The sequence below is a fragment of the Medicago sativa genome, chromosome 5 (assembly GCF_051527215.1).
Source record: "Medicago sativa cultivar Bolivia chromosome 5, Bolivia_mono, whole genome shotgun sequence".
Classification (NCBI taxonomy): Eukaryota; Viridiplantae; Streptophyta; class Magnoliopsida; order Fabales; family Fabaceae; genus Medicago; species Medicago sativa.
This window is the reverse complement of record NC_140753.1, coordinates 14799079-14822769: the sequence shown is the minus strand read 5'-3', so window position 1 is coordinate 14822769 and position 23691 is coordinate 14799079. Positions and strand designations below refer to the sequence as shown.

Below are 23691 nucleotides of genomic sequence, written 5' to 3'. Positions count from 1 at the left end.
GTTTCATTTTATTATTTGGGTTGAAACTTTGACCCTTCAAAATGATAAGTACATCACATTTATGGATGCATGAATTTATTGGTTATATTGAAATTTAATGATTTTTTTTTGGTCTGGACAATGCAATTCATGATTTTTTGTTTTGAAGGAAATGCAATTCATTATTGAGAAGTTATTTTCTTTACACTTTTTTAGTAGAGAGGCGATACAAAATTAAATTTTGATATATAGTCAATCACGTAACTTTTTACTGGATATTATGAATCACAGTTGATAAGGTAAAATAAATAAATAAAATCCAGTTTTTTTTGAAGAAGCTAAAATGAATTATATTACCACAACCTATAAAATCCAGTTTTAATATTTGAAATCCACGTTTTTCTATAAGATTTTAAACTAAGCAAACTCTGGGACAAATTGGAGAGAGTATAGTTGCAAGTTAGTTATAATAAAAGTGTATGTTTTGTATTATAAATAAAATTATGGTCACTGTGATTTTTGCAAAAGCTAGTGGCTTTTGAAAAATTATGACTTTTCTTTTGTCAAGTAGTTTAATGAGTAGAAATTTAATGAGGTTCAAACCTTGACTCATGTATATATTATGCAATATTGTATCAACTGAGCTTGACTCACAGAGATATAATTTTGACAAACTTACTATGAATCCAAGCATGCAGTTGGTCAAGCAATAGTGACTAGAAATTTACCTTTTTAAGGTGATTTGGTGGGGTATTCGGTTTCGAACTCTAATTCTTACAAATATTATACAATATTCCTATCAAGTGAGTTAATCTCACATGACGTTCGTCTCACAAACTTCCTATGAATCTAAACATTCACTTAAGTAGTTTAGTTTAAGCTATGATCGTGTATCATACCCATTGTAACAAACTTTTATTATTCTATAAACTCCAAATATATTTTTTCCAATTTTTTCTTTTTCTCTATGTACACATTGATCTGTCAAAATAAAAAAGAACATATATACAACGACTACGCATCTCCATTAAAATCCACACAACATTCTTATTGTCAAATCCCTGTCACAGAGAGGTACAGATCAAGATGATATTGTGTAGAAAAGTCCAAACTCCAAAGGAAGTTTAAGTTTTTTTTTAAAAAAAATGCAAAGGAAGTTCAAGTTCTTTCTCTTTTTTTTACATAACAAAGGAAAGTTTAAGTTTTTTTTTACCAAAAAAGAAAATTTTAAGTTTTTTTACATAAACAAGATATCATATAGTCATGAATATGAGAACCGGCATAAGATAGTGAAATCATAGCTATCAAATGGACAATATTATTTATTTGTCCTCTAATAAAACTTATCTTAATTTTTTGAAAAAATCTAAGTGAAGCTTTACAAATATCAAGAATTGCTCCTAACATGGATTTGATGAGTTTGCTAGAAATATTATCAACCATCACTTGCTTACAATCAAGTTCAATAAACACCTTAGATAAACTTATACTAACAAGTCATATCGCTTACTTTAATCCCCATGCTTCCGTCTCATGAGGTTTTGGCCGACCTTATACCATGTTGTTTTTGCCCTTATGTTCTCTCCTTTCACCCCTCTAAGACACATCCTCACGCCATAGCAACTTTGTTCCTTGAAATTACCGCATCAATATTACATTTTACCTCTCAAAAGAGTTTAAGTTGAAAACCCCAAAACAATTTATTTTTCTTTAAGCTAGGATACGGCTTGATAATAAATATTTTAATTTTATAATTAATCATTTCAAATTTCAATTATTCAGTGAATAGGGGTCAATAAGTCAATGAAATATAAATCTCAAAACCAATTTGTGTGTCACCACGATATTTGCGGGAAGATGCATGATTAGGGACCATATGAAAAATAATTTCCCAAGCATTATTTTATACATTAAATTTTAGCACAAGTTGCACAGATATTGTAACGGAAATCACTTCCATAGTTCCATAATTCCCTTATAAAAGTATATAATTTGGTAACCATAATATTGTCCCATACATCCTCCTTTTCCATCATTTTTGTTTCCACTGTTCAACCCCTTTTTCTTTTTAAGTACTAACCCAATCTATTTCTTTCTTTACACAAAAAAAGAACAAGAATTAAGAAAATGGGTGCTCTAGATTTCCTTTCAGATTACTTCACTGTCACCCCAAAAAAGAAACACAAACCAATGCAGGTATTTCACAAGCTCCTATGTATCCTATCTCATTTATGTACATGTATTAAGAAAATTCTGATTTTTTTTTTGCAACTTTTTTCTCTTATAGACAGTGGAAATAAAGGTGAAAATGGACTGTGATGGCTGTGAAAGAAGAGTTCGGAATTCTGTTACTAACATGTCAGGTATATAATCATATCTCTCTCTCTCTCTCTCTTCTTATCTCAAATCAAATGGCATGATTTTTAGGTAGTTTACATAATAAGAATGTTCATATTCTCAATGAAGGTGGGTTCTATAATTTATACGGTGTAACCGTACATAAAATCACTTGAAAGTTAGAAACTCTATCGACCAATGGTGCTCCTCGAAAGTAGACGTTCACAATCTTCATCGTTCTTATAGTTGAGACACTGACATGATCTGTGTCAGTTCAACAAAAACAAGGAGAAAACAAATATGACTCGAGTTTTGAGACACGTTTATTTTCTTTTGTTTTTTTCGACTTGAGAACAATTATCACGGTCTCAGCGATAAAAATCGGGTTAGCCGGAGTTTCTACTTACAAATAGCGATGTTCTTGTCGTTGATATTTCAAACGATTCTCGGATATCTAGGTTCACGATGGACTGCCTATCAAAGCAGTTCACCCTATAATTTGCCCTTAGAAATTTTTTTAATATAACTCATATCTTCATTGATGAGTGGGCAAGCGTTTGAGCATAACGTAGAAATTCAGAGATAAATTTGTAATCTAAATAGTAGTATTTAAACATAATTTGTACTATATTCGATTATCAATTCTTATAGTTTTTGTTGTGTTTATTTATATGTTTTCTTTATAGCCAAATTGGTTGTTTTAACAAAATGATGATTAAAAGTTGAATTAAATCATTTTACAACAATATGATAATGTAGGTGTGAAGGAAGTAGAGGTGAATAGAGAGCAAAGCAAGGTAACCGTGACTGGGAATGTGGATAGAAATAAGGTCCTAAGGAAGGTGCAGAGCACAGGAAAAAGAGCAAAGTTTTGGCCATATGTTGAAGCTAACTTGGTGGCATATCCCTACATAACACAGGCATATGCAAAAAATGCACCTTCTGGATATGTGAAAAACACTGAATTAGCCATACCAAACCCAAATGGAACAGATGATAAGATCACTTCCTTCTTCAGTGATGATAACCCTAATGCATGTTCAATCATGTGAAGCAATTTTAGTCATGCACACAAGTTCAAATAATTAGTTTCTTTGTTCAATTATTACTATTTTGATGTATTAAGACTTTGAAGCTATTTTGGACATTATGTAAAATGTCATTGTGTGTGATTAATGACTAGTAATCAAGTTATGTTTTTATGGGTTGCATGTAGTTAGTTATGTCTATAATTACCACCATTATACTTCATGAACATCATGAAAAAATGGTTTTTCTCATAACTAAATATCAATGTTTAATTTGTAGTGCTACACAATGCAAAATGAGTTTAATTAGTATGTTGTGAGTCTAAAATTATTTTAAGCATGTATTTAATGATGTGTTATCACATCAATTAATAAATATAATAGGAGTAACTTATATTTTCATATTCATTAATTGATGTAGCAACACGTCATTGTATCCATATGTAAATTAATTGTACTTTAAGGGAGTGTCATAATAAAATTCATGCAAAATATTTTCCATTCTATAACACTGAACTAGAGTGTCTTATGTTAAAGTGAAATTAGTATATCATAATTCTAATTATTATCACCATTCACCAAACATGAAAGGTCAAGTTTTGTTTTTGAAAGATAAAGACCAAGATATATTAGCACATAGGTGTTCATTATTTTATGTTGTGGTAATAATAATCATTGATTTTTTTATCTTTCGTTGAGTGACCAAGATTTACTTATATATCACTAATGAGAAAATTCATATTTTTAATCCTAACACAAACCTAAGTTATAACTAGACTACGTACATATGTTATATCTATTATGGGATGGGTCCCCTACCCAATGTCTTCATTATGTTTTTCTTTTAACTGTTTATCAATAAGAAATTGAAGTTCAACCTCTGAATTCTAACGCTTTATAAAGGATATTGATTACTTTGAGTCCTCCTTTTTTCCCATTAATTATTTATATATTTGTTTATGACAATATCATGAATAGTTTTTTAATTAAAAAGCTTTCTTTTCAAGTTTAAAATAAAGAATTGGTGTCAAATTTGTCAAAATGTATATCACGGTATCTTGCTTTATCTTTTTAAGTTTGGGATTAATGATTACACATCAAAAGTACAATGTAGTGGAATTTTATTGCTCTAGTTGTGGATAATTTTCCAAAATATCAGGCGGCAAAGAAGAATGCAGGTAAGATCCTCTAAAATTAATATAATGGTAAGATTCAACCAAGAAAAGGATAACTAGTTCATGTAACACTAAGCAATGATTAATTCATTAAAATTTTAAAACATTTTAAAACTAAAATATCTCTAATTTGCCAAATGTTTGGATATGCATTTTTTTTAATGAATGAATGAAAAAATTGAACCATCCCTATCAACTTTTTTTTTTCACTATTTTATGTATTGTATTTTTCTTTCGGCTATGGGGTGGAGAAAAGGAAAGGGGTCTACATATTTATTTATAAGCTAAAAAATAAAATAAGCTAGAGCTAATTAAGTAATTTACAAAAAGGTAGCTGGAAATTATTTGGCATATGATCCCTCTACAAGGGAACAGGAACCGCAACAACAGCATTCTTGTTCTCTTGGCATTCCATGATTTCATGTAGACATATAGTGGAAGCTCGTGGTGTGTCATGTGTATCGGTTTATATCTTTTTCAATCATCTTTCAGTCATAGATAATTTCATTTGTGAGCTATATGACACCAGAGAAGTTTTAAGAAAATTATCATAACCACTAACTTATTGTTATTTATCCTTTTGAAGTGCGAAGATATATTTGAAGATATATTTGAGGTGTTTGTTAATATCATCCATGATCACAAACATATTGAGATTACATGTTTTTGGATAGCATATTTTGACAGGAAGTTTACTTCTAAAACAAAATATTTGCATTTTTACGGGACGTATACATTTGATTTTAGGTCATGTTGTACGTGGGGAAAGCTTCCCTCACGTGTTTAAATATGATTTGAATTGATAAATTTTTAATTGAGCTTGATATTTTGTTAGTAAACTTTTTGAGGTGCAGTCCATAATTTGTTTTCTTTTCATCTTCTCAATGTTCATAATTAATATTTGATAGACTCAAACAAGATTATGTGCCCGTTTGATATAGATTTAAAAAAAAAATGGATTTTTCTTTGTAATTCTAAAAATAGCTAAATTTTAGTTTAGCTATTGAATAAATTCAAATAAAGTTGTGTATTGAATAAATTCGAATAAAGTTGTGTATTAATCAAATCAGTTTAACACACGCATGTGCTAATTGTTGCGTGAGTTAACTCACGCGTATACTTACTCTTGCGTGACTTAAGGCACGCTGCGCGAGTTAACTAAGGCAGAAATTACCACATGCGTTGCGTTAGTTAACTCACACAGGGGTATTTTGGTCATTTTGGTTGGGTGGGAGCAAAACTTGTTGGGAGAAGAGCAGAATTCATATAATCCTTAAAAAAATAGCTGAACAATATGAAAGGTGAATTCAAGGGTGGGGATCAATTAAATCCCTCGCAGTTGAACCATTAAAAACATATCATTAGATTAAATCAATGTTTCAAATCTATGTTTTGTCAAATTCTATCTCTATCTCTTCCTCATCTGTGTAACTGCTCTCGTTGCCCCGAAAATAATTTCCATCGAGCACCACTGTGCCATTGTCACCATTCATAGTTGCGCTCTTTCACGTTCTAATTATGCTTCTTTTCTTCTCTTCATATTTTATGATTGTTTAATTTTAATTCTAGTAGCAAGTTGGGAATATTCATGTGTTTTGGTTGAAGATTAAAGTGAGATATGTCATGGGTTTTTATCATTTCTAAATACTGAGAATTTAATTGTCTCTTGGAATTAAAGGTTTACCATTTTAAATTTAGATCATTGAGCTGTAGTGAAAAAATTAATACTTGTGTAATTGCACCATTGAAGTAACCTTGGAGTAGACACACAAACAGAGAAGACATAGAGAGAATATTGTGTGTGAAATTGCGTAAATTGTAACATCCCGATTTTTAATATTAAATCGTTAATATCATTATCAGGTAGTATTAGTATTAGTATTAATATTGGATAATATTAGTATTATTGTTATAATTAGTACTCCCTCCGTCCCGGAATATCTGACCCATTTTCTAAAAAAAAGCGTCCCAAAATAACTGAGTCATTTCAATTTTCAATACAACTTTCATCATTCTCAATACAATATAACTCTAATTAATACTACTTTCATCATTCCCAATACAATATATTTCACTTTCCCCTTTATTTATACATTTTTCTTAATCTGTGTGAAAAACCAACTAGCTCAGATAAAACGGAACAGAGGGAGTATTGATTGCTTAATATTATTAATTAAATTATTTGTAGTTTTATGAATAATTAGGAAGTAGGAGAGTTAACCAGTCGGTTGAATATTGGGAGAAAACAGTTTTAGGAAGAATACATGTTTGTGGCACGGATAAGAAGGTAGAGTGCAAATGGAGATACATTAGCAAAACTCGATAAGAAATGGGTGTAAAGTAGTAGATATGTAACGTTTAGTGGTGTGGATGGAGGGTGGTGTATACATCAAGGTTGAATATTTGCAAAGAGAATAAATAATCAGACTAGCGGTGCAGATAGCAAACCAATCTAAGAATATGTGAGAAATTGTTCGAGAAAAAAAAATATGTGAGAAAGACTAGGCCCAAGTAGTGACTACATAAAGAGAAGAACATGGAAGAATTAGGGTTACATAAAACACTTGATGAACGTGAGAAACCAGAGGAAAGGAAGAAAGGAGAAAAGGCAAACCCTAGCTAAGGAGAAGTGAAACCAAAAGCTGCATTCTCGGAGAATTTGAGGTAAGGGGAAGAATCTTTTAATCTTATGGTGTCTTAATTGTAATGGTGGGGTTGTTTAATCTTAAGAAACTGAATGTTGTTATAATGAAAGAATGATGATAAACAGATGTAATAGGGGTTAACGTTGTTGTTAAAAGATTAGAATTAAAGAAACCAAATCTAGGATGAATGAATTGGAAATTTAACTGTAAAAAGGGTGTGTAATTGGATAGGTTAATAGGAAATTGGTGTTAGAATGATAGGGTAACCTTAGGGTGATGATTAGGGACGATTGGGTGAGTTAAGGGTTTCAGATCGGGAATTTTTTGACAATTTAGAGGTAACCCCGAAGCTAAAACTTTGTTTTCCATGTCAGTGATTCAAATTAAATATATGTGATTCGTATCAATCTTCATCTGGAAAATTTTGAATCGAATCACAGATCCTTGATTCGTATCATTAGTTGAGTCTGGTTGTTTTTCGCCCTTTGAATCGAATCAAAGATCTGTGATTTGTATCAAATTTTGAGAGCATTAGATTTCACCATTCCCAAGCCTAGAAAACCCAACTTATCTTCCCCATTAAAAAGTAAGGATTAGGGTCCCAAACCAATGTACCTAATTAAGGGTGTGTGTTTATGAGTAATTAGAAAAAATATTTTTAAAAACAAACGATAAGCTTAAAATGTGGGTTGGTTTAAAAAGTGAAAGGCGAAGCCAAAAGATATATAGATGTGTAGTTCATGATGAATCGGCAAGGATGGGAGGAACTTCTTGGAGTATTTAAATAGTCTAATGTTGTAGTTTATTTGAGAGGGTATAAACTAGAATAAACCAAGTGTACAAGGATAGTAGCTACGATGTTCGATGGTATTAAAGGCGAATCGAAAATATGAAGATAAGGCCAAAAACATGAATGAGTTAAAGGAATGAAAGACGATGGTAAGAAGAGATAAGGAGTGACAATGTAGAATAGTTAATGATGATAAAGATAGTATCCCTAGAATAGTAATGAGTCTAAGATAGATGTAGATAGAAGAGTATAGAACTAAGATGAATAATTAAAAATGGTAAAGTGGTTTATGATAAAAGAAAATATTAGGTGAAGAGATAAGACGAGTGTAATTGGAAGTAGGAAGATGTAAGTTAACGTAAAGGATAATGTTAGAAATAATGATAATGGTGAGGTAAAGACTCTATGTTCAAAAGAAAGAGGTAATTCCTATGTGAGGGAGATATATCTAAGTGTTTTCGTTAGTAGTAATTTCGTATAGGGAAGGTGAGCTTAAGAGGAGAATTAACTAGAGGAGTGTAAGACGATTATGGTTGATAGTATGGGGTGGGGCTTTACGATGATGGATTAGAACACGGAAAATATCTTTAAAGTAGTAATGTTTCTAAAGTATTAGTCATATAAAAGAGTATAGAATCAAAAATAAACGAAGAATAAGACGTGGTCGATTAAGATGAACATTAATGTTAAAAACACGACCAGACGGATGTAGATGAGACCTTAATGGAGAAAATGGTGTGGGTACCTGATGAATCTAAAACACGGGCTAGTTAAAGGAGTATAAGGTGAATATAAGATGAGTTATAGAGTGGTGGGTTGAAGTAGTTGACGATAACCAAAGTAAATTCCTTAAGGTAATGAAAGATCCTAAAATAAATAATTGTTAGATAGGAATGTAGACGGTTTAGACAGATAAAGAATAGAGTGTGGCCGATTAAGAAGATTGACGATGTTAAAAGGAGCGATAAAAACGAAGCATATTTGAAAGTAGGAAGATGGGTGTTAAGTAATGAATAATGTTAGGGATAATGATGGTGGTGAGGCAAAACATTGAATTACTTAAAGTTAATAAGACGGATCTTTAATGGGGTAAATGGTGTAAGTATAGGGTGAGTTAAATATTACAATGATGGTGGTTTTAAAATAGGAGCCAACTAGAGAAGGGTACGTCAAATGAAATGGAAGATATGGGATGGTGGTTTAAAATAAATGGTAAATAATAAAGATGATCGATGATGAGGGAACCGAGCCTTAAAATATATATGATGTTTGTTGAGAGAATTTGATGATGTTACAGATAATAAAAATTAGAGAGGTAATGACCTTAAGTTGGAATTAAGTTAAGGTTACGGGGATGGTTGATGTTATAGATGTTAATGAATGTGAGACAAAGTACGAGGTTATAGAGTAGTTATGACTGAGATTAAAGGGTATTGTCCTTATTAATAACGACATAGAAAGAGAGGGAAACTAATGTCAATAAGGGATCTAAACGAGATGTTGGTCAACAAAGAGACGAATTAATATATATATATATATATATATATATATATATATATATGAAGTTGATTGATGATGAGATAATAAGTGTCGTATGATGTTGATTAACGATGAAATAGTATTCTTTACATGATGATGAATGATGTAACAAATGATGCTTGTGAATGACGTGTTTTGTTTGATATGACGAGTAAATGACAAAATGATTTATGTTGTAAGGATGTTATAGTGTTGATGTGTTTATTATGATGTATTTAATGAGTCTATTTGCGTATAAGTGGTGATATTAAACTTGAAGTAAATGATATGAAAATGGTGTGTGAATGATGATGCATGACTTGATGAGAAACTATGAGGATGCTAGTAGATGCTGACTAATGATGTTATTACTGTTTATGAACTATTATATTTTTCAACTATATGTTATGAAGTATATTCTCACCCCTTTGTTGTTGTTGTGTATTTGTGGTGTATGTATTTGTGAGGTACAGATGCTCAGGACGAGGAGCTCTAGCTGTGGGATGATTAGAAGGCAGTGACGAAAGTTTTTATTTTGTCATTATTCTATTAGTGATAGTTATGTAGTCGAACATGTTCTCTGAACTGTAACACTAGCGTCAGGAGTTTATCATTGTTTATGTTTCTAAAGTTCAATGTTCTGAAAGTTTTGTCTATTTTACTTGATGACGAGAATGTCACATGTTTAATTGTATTGGTTGAAATATTCTGTTGCTGAACTATGATTATTATTTTATAAAATGGAGTATTGACAAATGAGTGTAACACCTTTTATTTAAATATTTTTTTATTTAATAATTTATAGTCGAGGGTGGTACGTAAATGTTCTCCTTTTCATTTTCATTAAATTTAGAACATTGATTTTTGTTTGTCAAGATTTAGAACATTGATTTAATCTAAAGGTATATTTTATATGGTTCATCGGTGAGGAATTTAATTGAATCATTGCCTTAGACCCAATATAAAATGTTGTTTTTCCTCTGAAAAAAAAAAAAAAAAATATATATATATATATATAGGGGGATATTTTGATTCCAAGAGTAAGTTTGTTTGTTTACTTACTCTAAATCTTGTCCTTTAATCCTATTATCAATTAATGGTTTAGATTGGTTAATAATAAGTAATATGGTAGACTTTAATTTACTTCTCTATTAGAGTTAACATTCATCACCTCAAAATGGAACAAACAATTAATTGTTTTTAATTGATTAATTTTTTATTCTTCTCTATCTTTTTTTTTACACGCATAAGGAAAAAGGATTGGTAAAGACGATGGTTATAAAAGCTGGCTTGTGCACAAATATTATACTCTAGTGGATTTAGTTCATTTTGTGCAGCATCAAATTTAATCTACTACTTAGAACACGAGAATGGGATGAAGCTAAAAAATTTCATCAAACCATAACAAATGTAAGAGTTTGAATGGTTAATTATTTCAAAGTTTGAATTGTAATGAAAAAATTTACTCAGATTTGCTTTCTACCATACCTTGTTTAAAAAAACTTACCATAATTATCTGAACAGTTTTACAGCTTCTGCGTTTTTGTCGTGATAAGGTTTTTCAAGTTTGCTGATAAGTCTATACCAATTTTTCCTTAGTATAAAAAAAGGCAAAGGAGAACAATAAAAAAACAATCAATTAAAAGCAATTAATTGTTTGTTCCATTTTGAATTGATGAGTGTTAACTCCAGTAGAGAAGAAAATTAAAGTCTACCATATTACTTATTGTTAACCAATCTAAGTCATTAATTGATAATAGGATTAAAGGACAAGATTTGGAGTAAGTAAACAAACTTACTCTTGGAGTCAAAGTATCCCCCCTCACATATATATATATATATATATATATATATATATATATATATATATATATATATATATATATAATGTTGTTTTTATTTTCTTTACAAAAGCAAATCATTAAATTAATGCAGTATGAAATTAAATTTTAATTATTGAAACCAACAAATAAATTTCACTCTATGACTGCAATGTGCATTTATGAAACAATAAAAAAGAAAACAAATGGCTTAACCAATTTCAAGACAAAAATACTAATTAAATCACAAATCATCATTCTTAACTAATTAAATCACAAATCATCATTCTTAATGTGTGCTATGCATTGAGGAATGATATTTTGACAACCAATTTTCAACAACTTTTGGTGACAACCTTTTTCCTCTCTTTCTATTGGACAATAACAATAGAGAGAGAAAAGGGAAGAGAGAGAATAAAAGTACAATGAGAGTATGAGAGAGAGAGTTGTCACAAAAGTTGTTGAAAAATGGATGTTCAAATATCATTTCTCTTCTTAATATGTGCTCTACATTTAAGATTTGTATATCTAAGAGTATTTTGGATGGGTTTGTCGTAAATGCTGACTAATGATTGCATAATACCCAGATATATAAATTTCAATCATGCATTGTGTACTTCTCCCATTAATGAAGTTGTTGTCTCCATGCATAATAATGTTGATAATTTGCTACAATATCTCAAATGAAGTCAATCAGCGTTGATAACGTTCATACAAAGTTTCTTTTTGGATGTTGAAATTTTAACCATTGATGTCATCGAGAATAATGCAAATATACATGAACGATTTCAGACATTATCATGAATGGTGAAGTCTACTTCAGTTTAACATATCTTTCCTCGGGTCTTTATAAATCATAATGTTAATTATAGTAATAAGAAAATTACGTTATATTATTTTGTGTACAATTATACTATAAAATTCACCTTTGGTTTGTTTGATTTCTTTGCAGCAGGGGCAATATGAGGTCTTTATGTAACCTTTACCTTCTTTTTAACATTGTCAAAACTAGTAACAACAGAAGTGCCAACAACAGGAGGTCTTCCTTGCGACTTGCTAGGACGTGGTTCATCTCTAGCTCGAGAAATAGAGACGTCAAATGAAAGCGGTTTGGATTCGGTCCTCTTAAACTTACAAATATGTCATCAACTCCCAAATTATTTTCATTCACAAATAACTTCCAACCAGTGTACACAACAGAACGTCTTTGATAATAATCAAACTTCACAGTCATATTCCAAGTTCTATCCGCGGTAACCCTTAACATTGCGGTCTCATCAAACTCATTTAAGTATTCTCTTGAAAAATGAGTTGGGATGCAAAAGAAACGATCGGCGTAAGTTTGTGTCAATTTAAATTCAAAATGTGGATTCTCATTATTGGATTTTACATTAGCATTTGCAATTATTGAACATCTCTTAGTCTTTTTTGTCATGCCTCTTTTGTTAGTACCTGAGACATAATCAATATTGTCATTCTCATCTTGTTTACAATTCATATTTAAATAGTCAATTTCTTAAAGATCACCACATCTAAGAAACAACACAATTTTTTTCCAATTTAGAAGCCAAATATAATTATCATGTAGTACGCAATTCATTTTGCACTAGGAGTCATTTGGAAATTTTAGAAATATTGGATTTGATACTCTTCTCCAATACTTTTCCACAAAATTCCTTGGAACCATAAGGTCTTGGTCTTGCAGCTGGCGAAGTTGGGACGTTTCATGCCTATGGGAGAAAAAGATTGGTGGTTTAATGGATTCTGCAATACCTGATACCATGACAATAATGTTTTACAACATTATTGATCTACTGCAATTGAAGGGAGGTGGGAAAGCAGAATGGTTGACCTTACTGTGGAAAAAAAGAAGGCTCAATCATGCATTGTGTATTTATCACATTAAATAAGTTGTTGTCTCCGAGCATAATAATATTGATAATTGGCTACAATATCTCAAAGGAAGTTAATCAAAATTAATAATTTTTAAACAAAGTTCATTTTTTGATGTTGAAATTTTAACCGTTTATGTCATCGATAATAATGCAAATATACATTAAGGATTTGAGAGATTATCAAGAATGAATGATGAAGTCTACTTCAGTTTAACATATTTATAAATCAAAATGTTAAATATAGTAATAAGAAAATTACGTTATAATTTTTTTTGATACAAGTATACTATAAAATTTAATACCGTAAATTATTATAATGAATGCAATGATTTTTTTTACTAAATAAATTTTATTAGTCTAATTAAAAGTTAAACAATGTTTGAAAGCATTCAAGTGTTTGAAATCAATTAATACAAAGAGTTTAATAATGTTTTTTAAGGAAAATAAACAATAATTTTAAAATTTGTTTTTTGGTTATAAATGTTTTTACTTGTTTAGGAACAACAATGACACAATATACATGAAGGATTTGAGAGATTATCAAGAATGATGAAGTGTACTTCAGTTTAACATATCCTTGCTTGAGTCATTATAAATCAAAATGTTAAATATAGTAATAATAAAATTACGTTATAATTTTTTTTGCCTACAATTATACTATTAAATTTAATATCGTAAATTATGTTATAATAAATGCAATGATTTATTTTTTTGACTAAGAAATTTTTTTTGTCAAATAAAAAGTTAAACAATTAACCAACTATGGATTGGTCTAATGATAAGGGGCATAAGCTTCATAGGCAAGTGGTCAGGGGTTCGACCCCGACTCTATTGTATAGAAAAATTATGGTTCAGAGGAAAGAATATATCTTATGTACCCATATATTTCCCAACGGAGATTAATCATTGCTATTTGCATAATCATATGTTCACAATACAACTTATTGTTCAATAAACTTATTGTTCTTTTATGTTTAAGCACTAAAATGGAAGCAATTATTTATCATTTACATACGACATATTTTCCAATTTTAATCCAATGAGCATTCTTGTAACATTAAAAAAATGAAATGTAACTAATATATAAAACACATAATATAGAGTTACATGAATCACACATAATATTTAAAGATTCATGTGTACTTAGGAATCAAAAAGATTAAAAAATATATAAATATTACATATATTATTTATATTTACAACTTAACTAAAATAATAATATACTTCCAGGGGGTTGCATGGTGGTGTAGTATTGAAACGTATAATCTGTTCATCTCAATCTCTCAATTATTTTTTCAAATGCTAATAATTCTTCCAATTCTGTCATTCGTTGGTACATGAAGGAATAGGTTCCTTGATTTAGTTAGTTTTTTGACTGGATACCAAGTTTTCAAAATAAAAAACAAATAATAACAATAATAAAATAATATTACAAATACATACAAATGCATCCATCATCACCATGCCTAGTGAGAATGGAAGCTTGTTGTTTGATGCCTCGAGAACAAATCAAAGGCGAATAATACAAACTACGAAACTCCAAAATTCGATCACATGATTAAACTACTCTCAGAAATTAAATAATGTTTAATAATGTTTTTTTTAAGAAAACGAAACAATAATTTAAAATTTGATTTTCGGTTACCAATGTTTTTTACTTGTTCAGGAACAACAATGACACAATAACTTTACATTTTGGTTACTAAAATATATGATTGACATCACATATGCTTTTTTCGTGTGAATCTGAACAATAATTAATTTGATCTTCTTTTAAAACAAAAATTTAGAGTTGTGAGGGAGCCTAAATTTTAACTAACAAAAAACTTAACTATAATCTTCAGAGTTATGAGGGGGTGTACAACGAGTTGAATCATAATATTTGACTTAGAGAAACCTCAAAAATGATATTGACACAGCATTAACATGCAAAACCTTAAAATATTAGGTATTTTGGTCATCTCACTTATATGTTATTCAATATCTACTCTCCAATCGAATTTATAAGTTTAACTCATACATGGCACATCAACATCTATCCCTTATGTATGAGACTCTATGCTTATATGATATGGTGAAATGGTCAAATAAGAGCTGAGACACAACGTGATAAAAAATGTGGGTTGGTGGCGGTTTCGTAGATGGATGTTTTTTCTCCACTCTTTCATGGGAATCGAGAAAGTAAGTTAGAAAAAAGAAAGAAGATAAAAAGGGAAATTGAACATGAAAGAAATGATAGGGGAAAAGTGACTTACCGGTATTTTTATGAGTTTTTGAAGGAGTTGGAGAATATTAGTCAAATCCACGAAATGTCAAAAGTGAAGTAATTTGAAATAATAGAGATTGCATAAACAAAATACTACCTTGGCAAAAAAAAGTGCATGAAAGTGAATGACATTCAAAATATAAAATTTAAATAAAATGAATTAAACAAATGACACCCAAAAAACTAAAAATAAAATAAAAATCGTCATAGTGTTGAAACTTCGAGTGGAGCCTAGATACGTTGGGTTGTTCATCACACTAGGCTAAGAGCAACCACACAAACGAGAATGACACCACAATTTTATCCAAAATCTTTAGGCATGTGTATATGAGTTATCTTGCTTGTATGTTTTTAAACATCTACTCTTCCATCCATTGTAGAACTTTAACTCATATTTGACACATTAACTTCTCTCCCTAAAGTTTGTGACTCCCCATGTCCGTAATCATGTGAATTACCCAAATAAGGTTAAACGGAGACACACCACGGTAAAAAGGGTGGGTTGATGGTAGTTTAATAGGGGGAGGTTTCCGTTCCTTTCTTTCATGAGAAGAGAGAAAATAAATTATAAAAAGAAAGAGGATGAAAAACAATTTGTGATTGAGAGAAAAGATACTGGTAAAAAAAATAAGAATTGTTCATTTTGTCCATGAGTTTTAAGGAATGAAGTGAATTTATGGTAATTTTATGGGTTAGTTGAAGAAGTGTGAGACTTTTGCTCCTATCTTCCACAAAAAGAGAGAGAGAAAATTAGAAAAAGAAAAAATATGAAAAAGAAATTTAAATGAGAGAAATGGTAAGTAAAAAAAGTAGTGTGTTTTATCCGTGGAAGTATTGTGATTAAAGTGAATTATTTTGAATTTTATGGGTTAATTGAATGAGTTAGAGATTTATGAGTAATTATTCACCAAAAGGAAGAGAGAAAGTGAATTAGAAAAAGAAATAAGATGAAAAATAAATTTGAACATGAGAGAAATGATACGGGAGAAAACTAAGGAGTGTGTATTTTATCCATGAGAGTATAGTGAATAGAGTGATTTGCTTTTATTTTATGAGTTTGTTGAAAGAGTTATATTTTCCTGGAAATTATGCTGTCAAAATATTAGACTCATTAAAAAATGCGACATCAATTTAAAATGTCTAAGAAACATGTATTTTATCAACTCGAGAGAACACGTCTTCATTTCTTCATTGTCATATTCTACCAAAGACCAAAGTAAAGGAATTTAAAATAATAGAGATTGAATAAAAAAAAATTGCATAAAAGAAAACGACATCCAAAAACTAAAATTTAAGATTAAATTTCAAACAAATAACACCCAAAAACTACCAAAACAAATTAATGAATCATCATAATGTCGGGACTTCCATGGAAGTCTACATTTAATTGTATCATCATTTTATGCTAAGAGCAACCGCACAAGTGAGATTGACATCACATCTTCACCAAAGTCTTAATGCATTAGATATATGGGTCATCACACTTATCTGTTGTTCAACTTATACTCTTGCATACACGTGAAATTTTAGCTCACACTTGACACCTCAGCTCCCCCAACCAAGATCCACGACCAAGAATCACTCTCACTCCCCCACATTGTTGAAGTGGGATATGATACTACCATATGCCCTTGTTGGGCAGCCAACACAAGTATCGATCAACACCTTGGAGAAAGAGCAATCACATAAGTAAGAATGATATCACCTCTACATCTAATATTTTAAGGCTAAAGTCTATGAGTTTTTTTTTCACTTATTTGTTGTTCAACCTCTACTCTTTTATCCATTGTTGAACTTTATCTAACACTTGATACATCACAGTATTCTCGATGATGAAATTCTAACCCGTGCCGACACGGGTGTTCATACTAGTACAAATTAAATCACAAATCATCGCTCTTAATGCGTGCTCTACATTCTTAATATGTGCTCTGCATGAAGAAACGTAAATCTAGGAGTGTTTTGGATGAGTTTGCTTTAATTGCTGGGATTTAAGGTGTGGGTATATAATAGCTTCAATTGGACATTAGCTTGTTAATCATTAAAGGCTAAATTACAAAGTCCTTTAAGTTATTTAATTATATCAGGTTAGGAGATGTCCATTTCTTAATTTCTTTTTAAGAAATGGAGAGGATCTCTACTCTTTTTTTTATGGTTGTCATTGTCAAGTCCCTTGAAGTTATTTGGCAACTCTTTGTAAGTTAATGAGAGCCTTGCAAGAATTACATTCATTTAAGTGATCTGCAAAATCTGTTTTAAAAACTGAACCAACCCAAATTATAAAAGAAATTAAACATTGAAAAAGCCTTTAATAAATTACTAAAGTTAAAAACAGTTGATAGAGATTGAACAATCAAATTGCTACTAGTTCCATGGGCAGTCAATACTCAATATATAAAACAAGGAAAATTAGTCACTTTAGTCCCTGAATAGGAAAAGAGTCGTCACTTTAGTCCCTGAATGCAAATAAATTGCAAAATAGTCTCTGAATGTAGACTCTGTTAGTCAATTTAGTCCCTGAATGCAGAATCCGTTAGTCAATTTAGTCCCTGATTGTAGACTCTGTTAATCACTTTAGTCCCTAAAATTGACTAACAGAATCTACATTCAAGGACTGTTATGCAACTTCTCTACATTCAGGGACTAAAGTGACTAGTCCTTTCCCATTCAGGGACTAAAGTGACTAATTCCCCTATAAAACAATTATGAAAACATCCCAGAAATATATTCAATGCTCAACATACAATAAACAAACATAACCACCGCCACTATTATTACTCGATACATAACGCATAACGCATTTCTCTAAAGTGTATTCACACAATCAAACTAAGGCTGAACACATCAGGCATCATTTTCTTTTAAAAGAAACCCATGGAAGGAAATGTCATGACAGCAGCCACGGCTGCAGGCCAATCGAAAATGAGGTTAAGGATCCTTTAAAAGTGCTGGTCGTTAACTCAAACTAGAGATTTTGAATTCAAAGACAGTTGCATAAACAATTTATTACACAAACTAGAGGTTTTGAATTTGAAGACAGTTGCAAAAACAATTTATTACACTACAAAATCACCGTGACAAAGTGATTTTGCAGAAACTCAATATATCTTTGGTTTGGCACTGGATCAACATTTCTCGCATTTAAATGCACTTATAGCATGAAAATCTCAACTACAATATGTAGCACAGGGCACCACAGTGAATTCAAACACTGCCTCCAAAGTGTAGTTTTTTGCCAAAATTGTGGTGCCTCACTATGATTCTTACCAATATATATATATTCCAAAACTACGCAAGGCTTACACGCACTAACAGTCAGCAGACACCCGATAGCTAGGTGCATACCTTACTTGGCCAGGGACAGCATATAACAAATTATAAAATCAATAGTAGAAAAGCTAGATTATTCAGCTGCAACAAACAGTTTGCACTAAAACAAAAACAAAATTTCCATGCTGTCTGCATAATGTGTAATAATCTTAAACCGGAGAACGACAAAAAACCAAAATTATTTAGTTCAGATAACCACACAAAAAAAACTATGGCGAACATATAAATGGATTTTACTGAGAAACCCCTAGCCATTTAGAGAAGTTGTCAAATTCAGCATAATCAGAATCTGAGACCATGGTGTTATACCAAGCTTTCCCTGCAGCCTTGATGGCAGAAGCTTCCTCCTGAAAGAGGGAAAGGAACACAATGAAAAGTAATGTTAGTTTAAGACAATAAATAAATGGTAATAAAATTGTCAATTAACGAAAACAAATTACTCGATACTGCAAAACAGAAACACAGTCAGAAAGAAGCAGGGAACATATGGAATGGCATAAACCAAAATTCATCCATTATTCTGCAAAAAACAAACTCATCCACTCATCTAAATACACACGGTTGAATGTCTAAATTGGAACACAGCAAAAAAAGACACAATCAGAAAGAAGCATGGAACATATGGAATGGCACAAACCAAAAGTCATCCATTATTCCCCAAAAAATCAACTCATCCACTCATCTAAACACACGGTTGATTGTCTAAATTTGAAATAAAATCAAGTACATTAAATTAATAACTGCAATTCCCAGGAATTTACCAAAGCTGCCATCAAATCCACTTACAACTAAAAAATACTTTCTTGCATGATAAATAATAAGGGTGTGCTAATACCAATTGTTAAATAAAATAGTAGAGTAAACCAGGAAGATCAGTCACTATTTAAGTAAAGAGCAGAATATGCAAGGAGCTCACTAGTTTCAACAAACAAACATTGATCACTCGAACAAGTATGTATCTTGATGCATACCTCAAGAGCATGATGAGAATCCAAGTTTTGATAACTTAAGATGAACTTAGTTTTATTTTAATCTGGTTTGTATAATTTAGGGTTTATTTAAATTTGAGATTGTAATGGTTTTTAATCAGTTTTAATTACATTCATAGTAGTCGATCTCGGAAAGTGGAGCATAGTGGCTGACCCCAAAAGTGGGAGTATAAACAAACTTATATATTTCTAAAAAAAAAAAACTATATTTAATATAAAATTAAATATGACACTCAAATCTCATGAGACATTCATAAAACAGAACACCAAAAAACAAAAGATAGAGAACAAATAAAAAAAATCATAAAAACAAGAGAAACCGTAAAACAAAAGAAAAAAAGAGGAATAAGAAAAGAACAGAGAAACCATACAACAAAGTCTATTTGGTTTTAAGAACCCTAAAATGCCCTAAATCAATTTAGAAATTTGGAAAGCATACAAAATGTTTTTAAAATATGGTCAATTTGGAAATTTTCAACTAAAATCAAATAGCGGCTAAAGCGGACGCAATCCACTCCGCTCCACTACGCCGCTATAGCAGCTGAAGCGACCGCTGTCTTATTCCGCACCGCTACGACGGTTAGCGTAGCGGCGACGCGTGGCCACTATTTACTACTATGATTACATTTAGTTTTTAAGTTACATGTAAGTGAGATATTTTGCTTCTTTGCAGTTAAGACAGTATAAGTGCAAAGACCCTCACTTACACATGAAGTTAACTAAATCTGATTACCAATCACTACAAACCCAAATCAAAAACTATGAATTATTACAAAAACAACTTAAGTTTTGTGTAAGTTAGATACTCTGCTTCTTTGCACTTAAGACAATATAAGTGCAAAGGCCCTCACTTACACATGAAGTTAACTAAATCTAATAACCAATCACTACAAACCCAAATCAAAAACTAATAATTATTACAAAAAAACAACTTTAAAACAAAATGAAGTTGTTCATACTAAATTATTAAAGTTTGGTTTCCTTCATGCAATTGAGATCCCCATCCTATCTTCACGATAGAATCAAAATTAAAGAAAAAAACAATCTCAACTTTTATATAAGGTATGCAAACACAACCTAATTAAAGCACTAAATCTAAATGGAAACGAGTCACTGCAAACCAGCAAGATCACAATTCAAATCAAAGTGCAACTAGAACATACATCTCCTTTGGCAGAATCCTAGGAACAATACCAAATCAACATAAAATGATCAATTCATATGAATAAACTATACATCAAACAATCAAAGCAATAAGTTATGCAAGCATGTCAACTAGTCTAAATGCAGATTACACATCGCAAACATTAGTATTATTGTAATAACATGACAACATTCAAAAATCAAGCACAATGGCAATAAAAACATCACCTTAGAGACAGTCTTTCTCTTCTTATCGAGCTTCTCCTTCTTAGCCTTAACCCTTTCAGCCTCAGCAAGCAAAGCCATCCTCTTAGCAGTCTTGGCATAAGGATTAAGCCTGAGCATAACATTAAGATTCTTAAGTGGATTCTTCTTAAGAGTAGCCCTCTTAACATCCTTCTTAATCGGCCTCACAACACTCTGCACCTCATCACTATTAATAATCCTAGTCAAATCAGAATTCACCATCTTAGCCCTAGGTAACACATACCCTTTCTTCTTCTCCGAAGCCTTATCAAACGTCCCATAAATCGAATCCAATTTCTCAAAAGCCGGCTTAGTCCAAATCACAAACCTACCCAAATGCCCACCCGGTGCAAGCTTCAAAAGATTCAACCTCTCCACATTAGTAATCTCAACACCAGGAATATTCCTAAAAGCCTTAACCGCCTTCGCCCCTTCAGTACCATAAACAATCAACGGTCCCTTACGCGATATATATCGCCTATTCCTCATCTTCCCCTTCCCGGGTCTAATCCCAAGGCTATCCTTGGCCTTTTCAGCATCAGCAAAAGCACCAACCTGCTTCAAAACCTTAATAGCCTCCTTAGTTTTCTCTAATCCTTCAGCAGCATCACCAACAACAAGAGGAAACTCAGGAACAGTCTCAATCCTATGACCACGAGCAAGAACCAATGAAGGAATAGCAGAAGCTGCTATAGCTGAAACAACAGCATAACGTTTCTGATTAACATTAATCTTCCTATGCCATTTCCTCCAGATCCTAGTCGGAGCAAACATTCTACCACCACGACACATGTTACCAAAAGCAGCCTGACCAGCACGGTGGGTCCCACCACCTGCAACACGAGGAATACGTGAAACAGCACGTCCAGTACCCCATGATTCAGCTGAGGTTTGGTGACCAGCTTTCCGGCTGACGGCGTAAGGTTGTCTGGAGTTTTTGGAAATGTTGGAATGGACGAAGTTGACGATGTCAGGACGGATTGAAGCGCGCATGACATCGGGGATTGGAAGGGTGGTTGGTGAATCGGTGGACATTTCCGATTCTAGGGTTTGGATTGTGACAAGGGGACGTGCTGCTGCTGCGGCGGCCATTGGTGGAGGGAGGAAGAAACACTAGCTAGGGTTTTTGCGGGAGTGCTACTGCTAAGTGTGTGTGTGTGTGTGTGTGTGAGAAGAAGGGCTTGTTTTGTGATGGTGAGAGGAATGTAGTGTGTTTTGGGCTATGATTTTGAAAACCCTAAGATCCATGTTTGTTTGGCCCAAAAATTCAATTTATTCTTTAGAGAAAAGCAAAAACAATTTTTTAGTTACTTTGTTTGGTTGATAAAAGAAATATAGAGAAAATAAGGGAAAATGAAAATCTTATAAGGTTAAATTTTTACTATTGAGCTAACACGTCAAATTTGATTTAAAAAACAATTAAGTGTTAATGAGAGTATATCATATGATTCAAGAGTTATATTCATTGTGGTAAACTTAAAGTCAGAACCATTCGTTACATTTATATACTACTAAAATGTAAACTTATAAATAATATAAACCTTGTATGGGCCATTGTATTGCTCCGTTGATTTGACAACTAATATTATTGTTCGACGATTTAGTCACACTCTAAAAATTTAAGTTACACACAATTTTAATTAAAATTTAATGATAACACTGGAAGTCTGGAACTATCCTCCCAGATATAAACATTTATATAGAATACCTAGACTGAGTTTACGTATATGACATGGCTTTGGTCTACATTAAAGAACATATAAACTCAAATTATATAAGTTACGTAAATAAAGTTTATTTACCTTACCTGGTTTACATACAAACTACAAAGTATACATAAGTCCCATTTACACATGTTATATTTTAGTTTACATAGTTTGTAAACTAAGTTTGCGAGTGCTACAACTATTTGAGATAAATACACGTTACGGGAGGGAGATAACAATCAAAAAGTTTTGGATGCACTTGAAAATTGATTTTCATTTTAAGGGTATTTTTGTTACTTCGGGTGTAACTAGGGTTTAACGGGGTGTGACTATAAATTGTCTTATTGTTTTCGTATATTTTCAATCTTTACTGTGAATTTCTACGTAGAGTAACATTTTTTTAACTTGCAAAAATATATGAAATAAACAATCAACGACACCTTTAAACTATCACACTCTCATTGATTTAGTCCCTACAACATTAAAATCAGCTAAAAGGTCAATAAACTATTTTGTCATCTAATTATTTAATCCCTTTAGAAACGAAATTGATAGTTTTTTTTATAGTTTAGGGGCTAAATTGATGTATTTTTCATTGTTTAGAGACCTTTTGGTTGCTTTCAATAGTTTAAGGACTAAATTGAAGAGATGGTGATAGTTTATGAACCAAATCAATCGTTTATTTGATATATATCAACTAATTTTATATAAGTTAAATATGTTTAGGTTCTATATATGGGAGAATGAGGGAGTCTAATATTGCTCTTTGGGAAGTGGTGTTGGAGGATGTTGGTAGATAAATGAGGGTTGTAGTATAAGGTTTT

The 23691-nt window shown here is 31.4% G+C and overlaps 2 protein-coding genes and 1 long non-coding RNA gene across 3 annotated transcripts; 2 read left to right on the top strand and 1 right to left on the bottom strand.

The window, feature by feature from the left end:
* Window positions 1-1980: 1980 nt before the first annotated feature.
* LOC146920390 (heavy metal-associated isoprenylated plant protein 22-like) lies at window positions 1981-3518 on the top strand. Its single transcript, XM_085713805.1, has 3 exons — window positions 1981-2175; window positions 2267-2342; window positions 3076-3518. Exons 1-3 carry the CDS (start codon window positions 2107-2109, stop codon window positions 3366-3368), a joined length of 438 nt encoding a protein of 145 aa, XP_085569931.1. The 5' UTR covers window positions 1981-2106; the 3' UTR covers window positions 3369-3518.
* Window positions 3519-7047: 3529 nt separating this feature from the next.
* On the top strand, window positions 7048-10191 carry LOC146920389 (uncharacterized). Its single transcript, XR_015011769.1, has 2 exons — window positions 7048-7183; window positions 9946-10191. It is a non-coding gene; the product is annotated as an uncharacterized LOC146920389 (long non-coding RNA).
* An 8630-nt stretch (window positions 10192-18821) lies between these two features.
* LOC146920388 (large ribosomal subunit protein uL4) lies at window positions 18822-22322 on the bottom strand. The gene is made up of 2 exons (XM_085713803.1): window positions 21144-22322; window positions 18822-19130 (listed from the first exon to the last, which is right to left on the bottom strand). The coding sequence occupies exons 1-2, from the start codon at window positions 22251-22253 to the stop codon at window positions 19017-19019; spliced, it is 1224 nt and encodes a 407-aa protein (XP_085569929.1). The 5' UTR covers window positions 22254-22322; the 3' UTR covers window positions 18822-19016.
* Between the last annotated feature and the right edge of the window lie 1369 nt (window positions 22323-23691).

What these genes read in the sequence shown, in the direction of transcription:
- LOC146920390 (XM_085713805.1), top strand. Translation starts at nt 2,107, where the DNA reads ATGGGTGCTCTAGATTTCCTTTCAGATTACTTCACTGTCACCCCAAAA. An exon ending in AGAAACACAAACCAATGCAG is followed by an intron (nt 2,176 to 2,266) that starts GTATTTCACAAG and finishes TTTCTCTTATAG; the next exon opens with ACAGTGGAAATAAAGGTGAA. An exon ending in TTCTGTTACTAACATGTCAG is followed by an intron (nt 2,343 to 3,075) that starts GTATATAATCAT and finishes ATGATAATGTAG; the next exon opens with GTGTGAAGGAAGTAGAGGTG.
- LOC146920388 (XM_085713803.1), bottom strand. Translation starts at nt 22,253, where the DNA reads ATGGCCGCCGCAGCAGCAGCACGTCCCCTTGTCACAATCCAAACCCTA. An exon ending in AGAGAAAGACTGTCTCTAAG is followed by an intron (nt 19,131 to 21,143) that starts GTGATGTTTTTA and finishes TCCCTCTTTCAG; the next exon opens with GAGGAAGCTTCTGCCATCAA.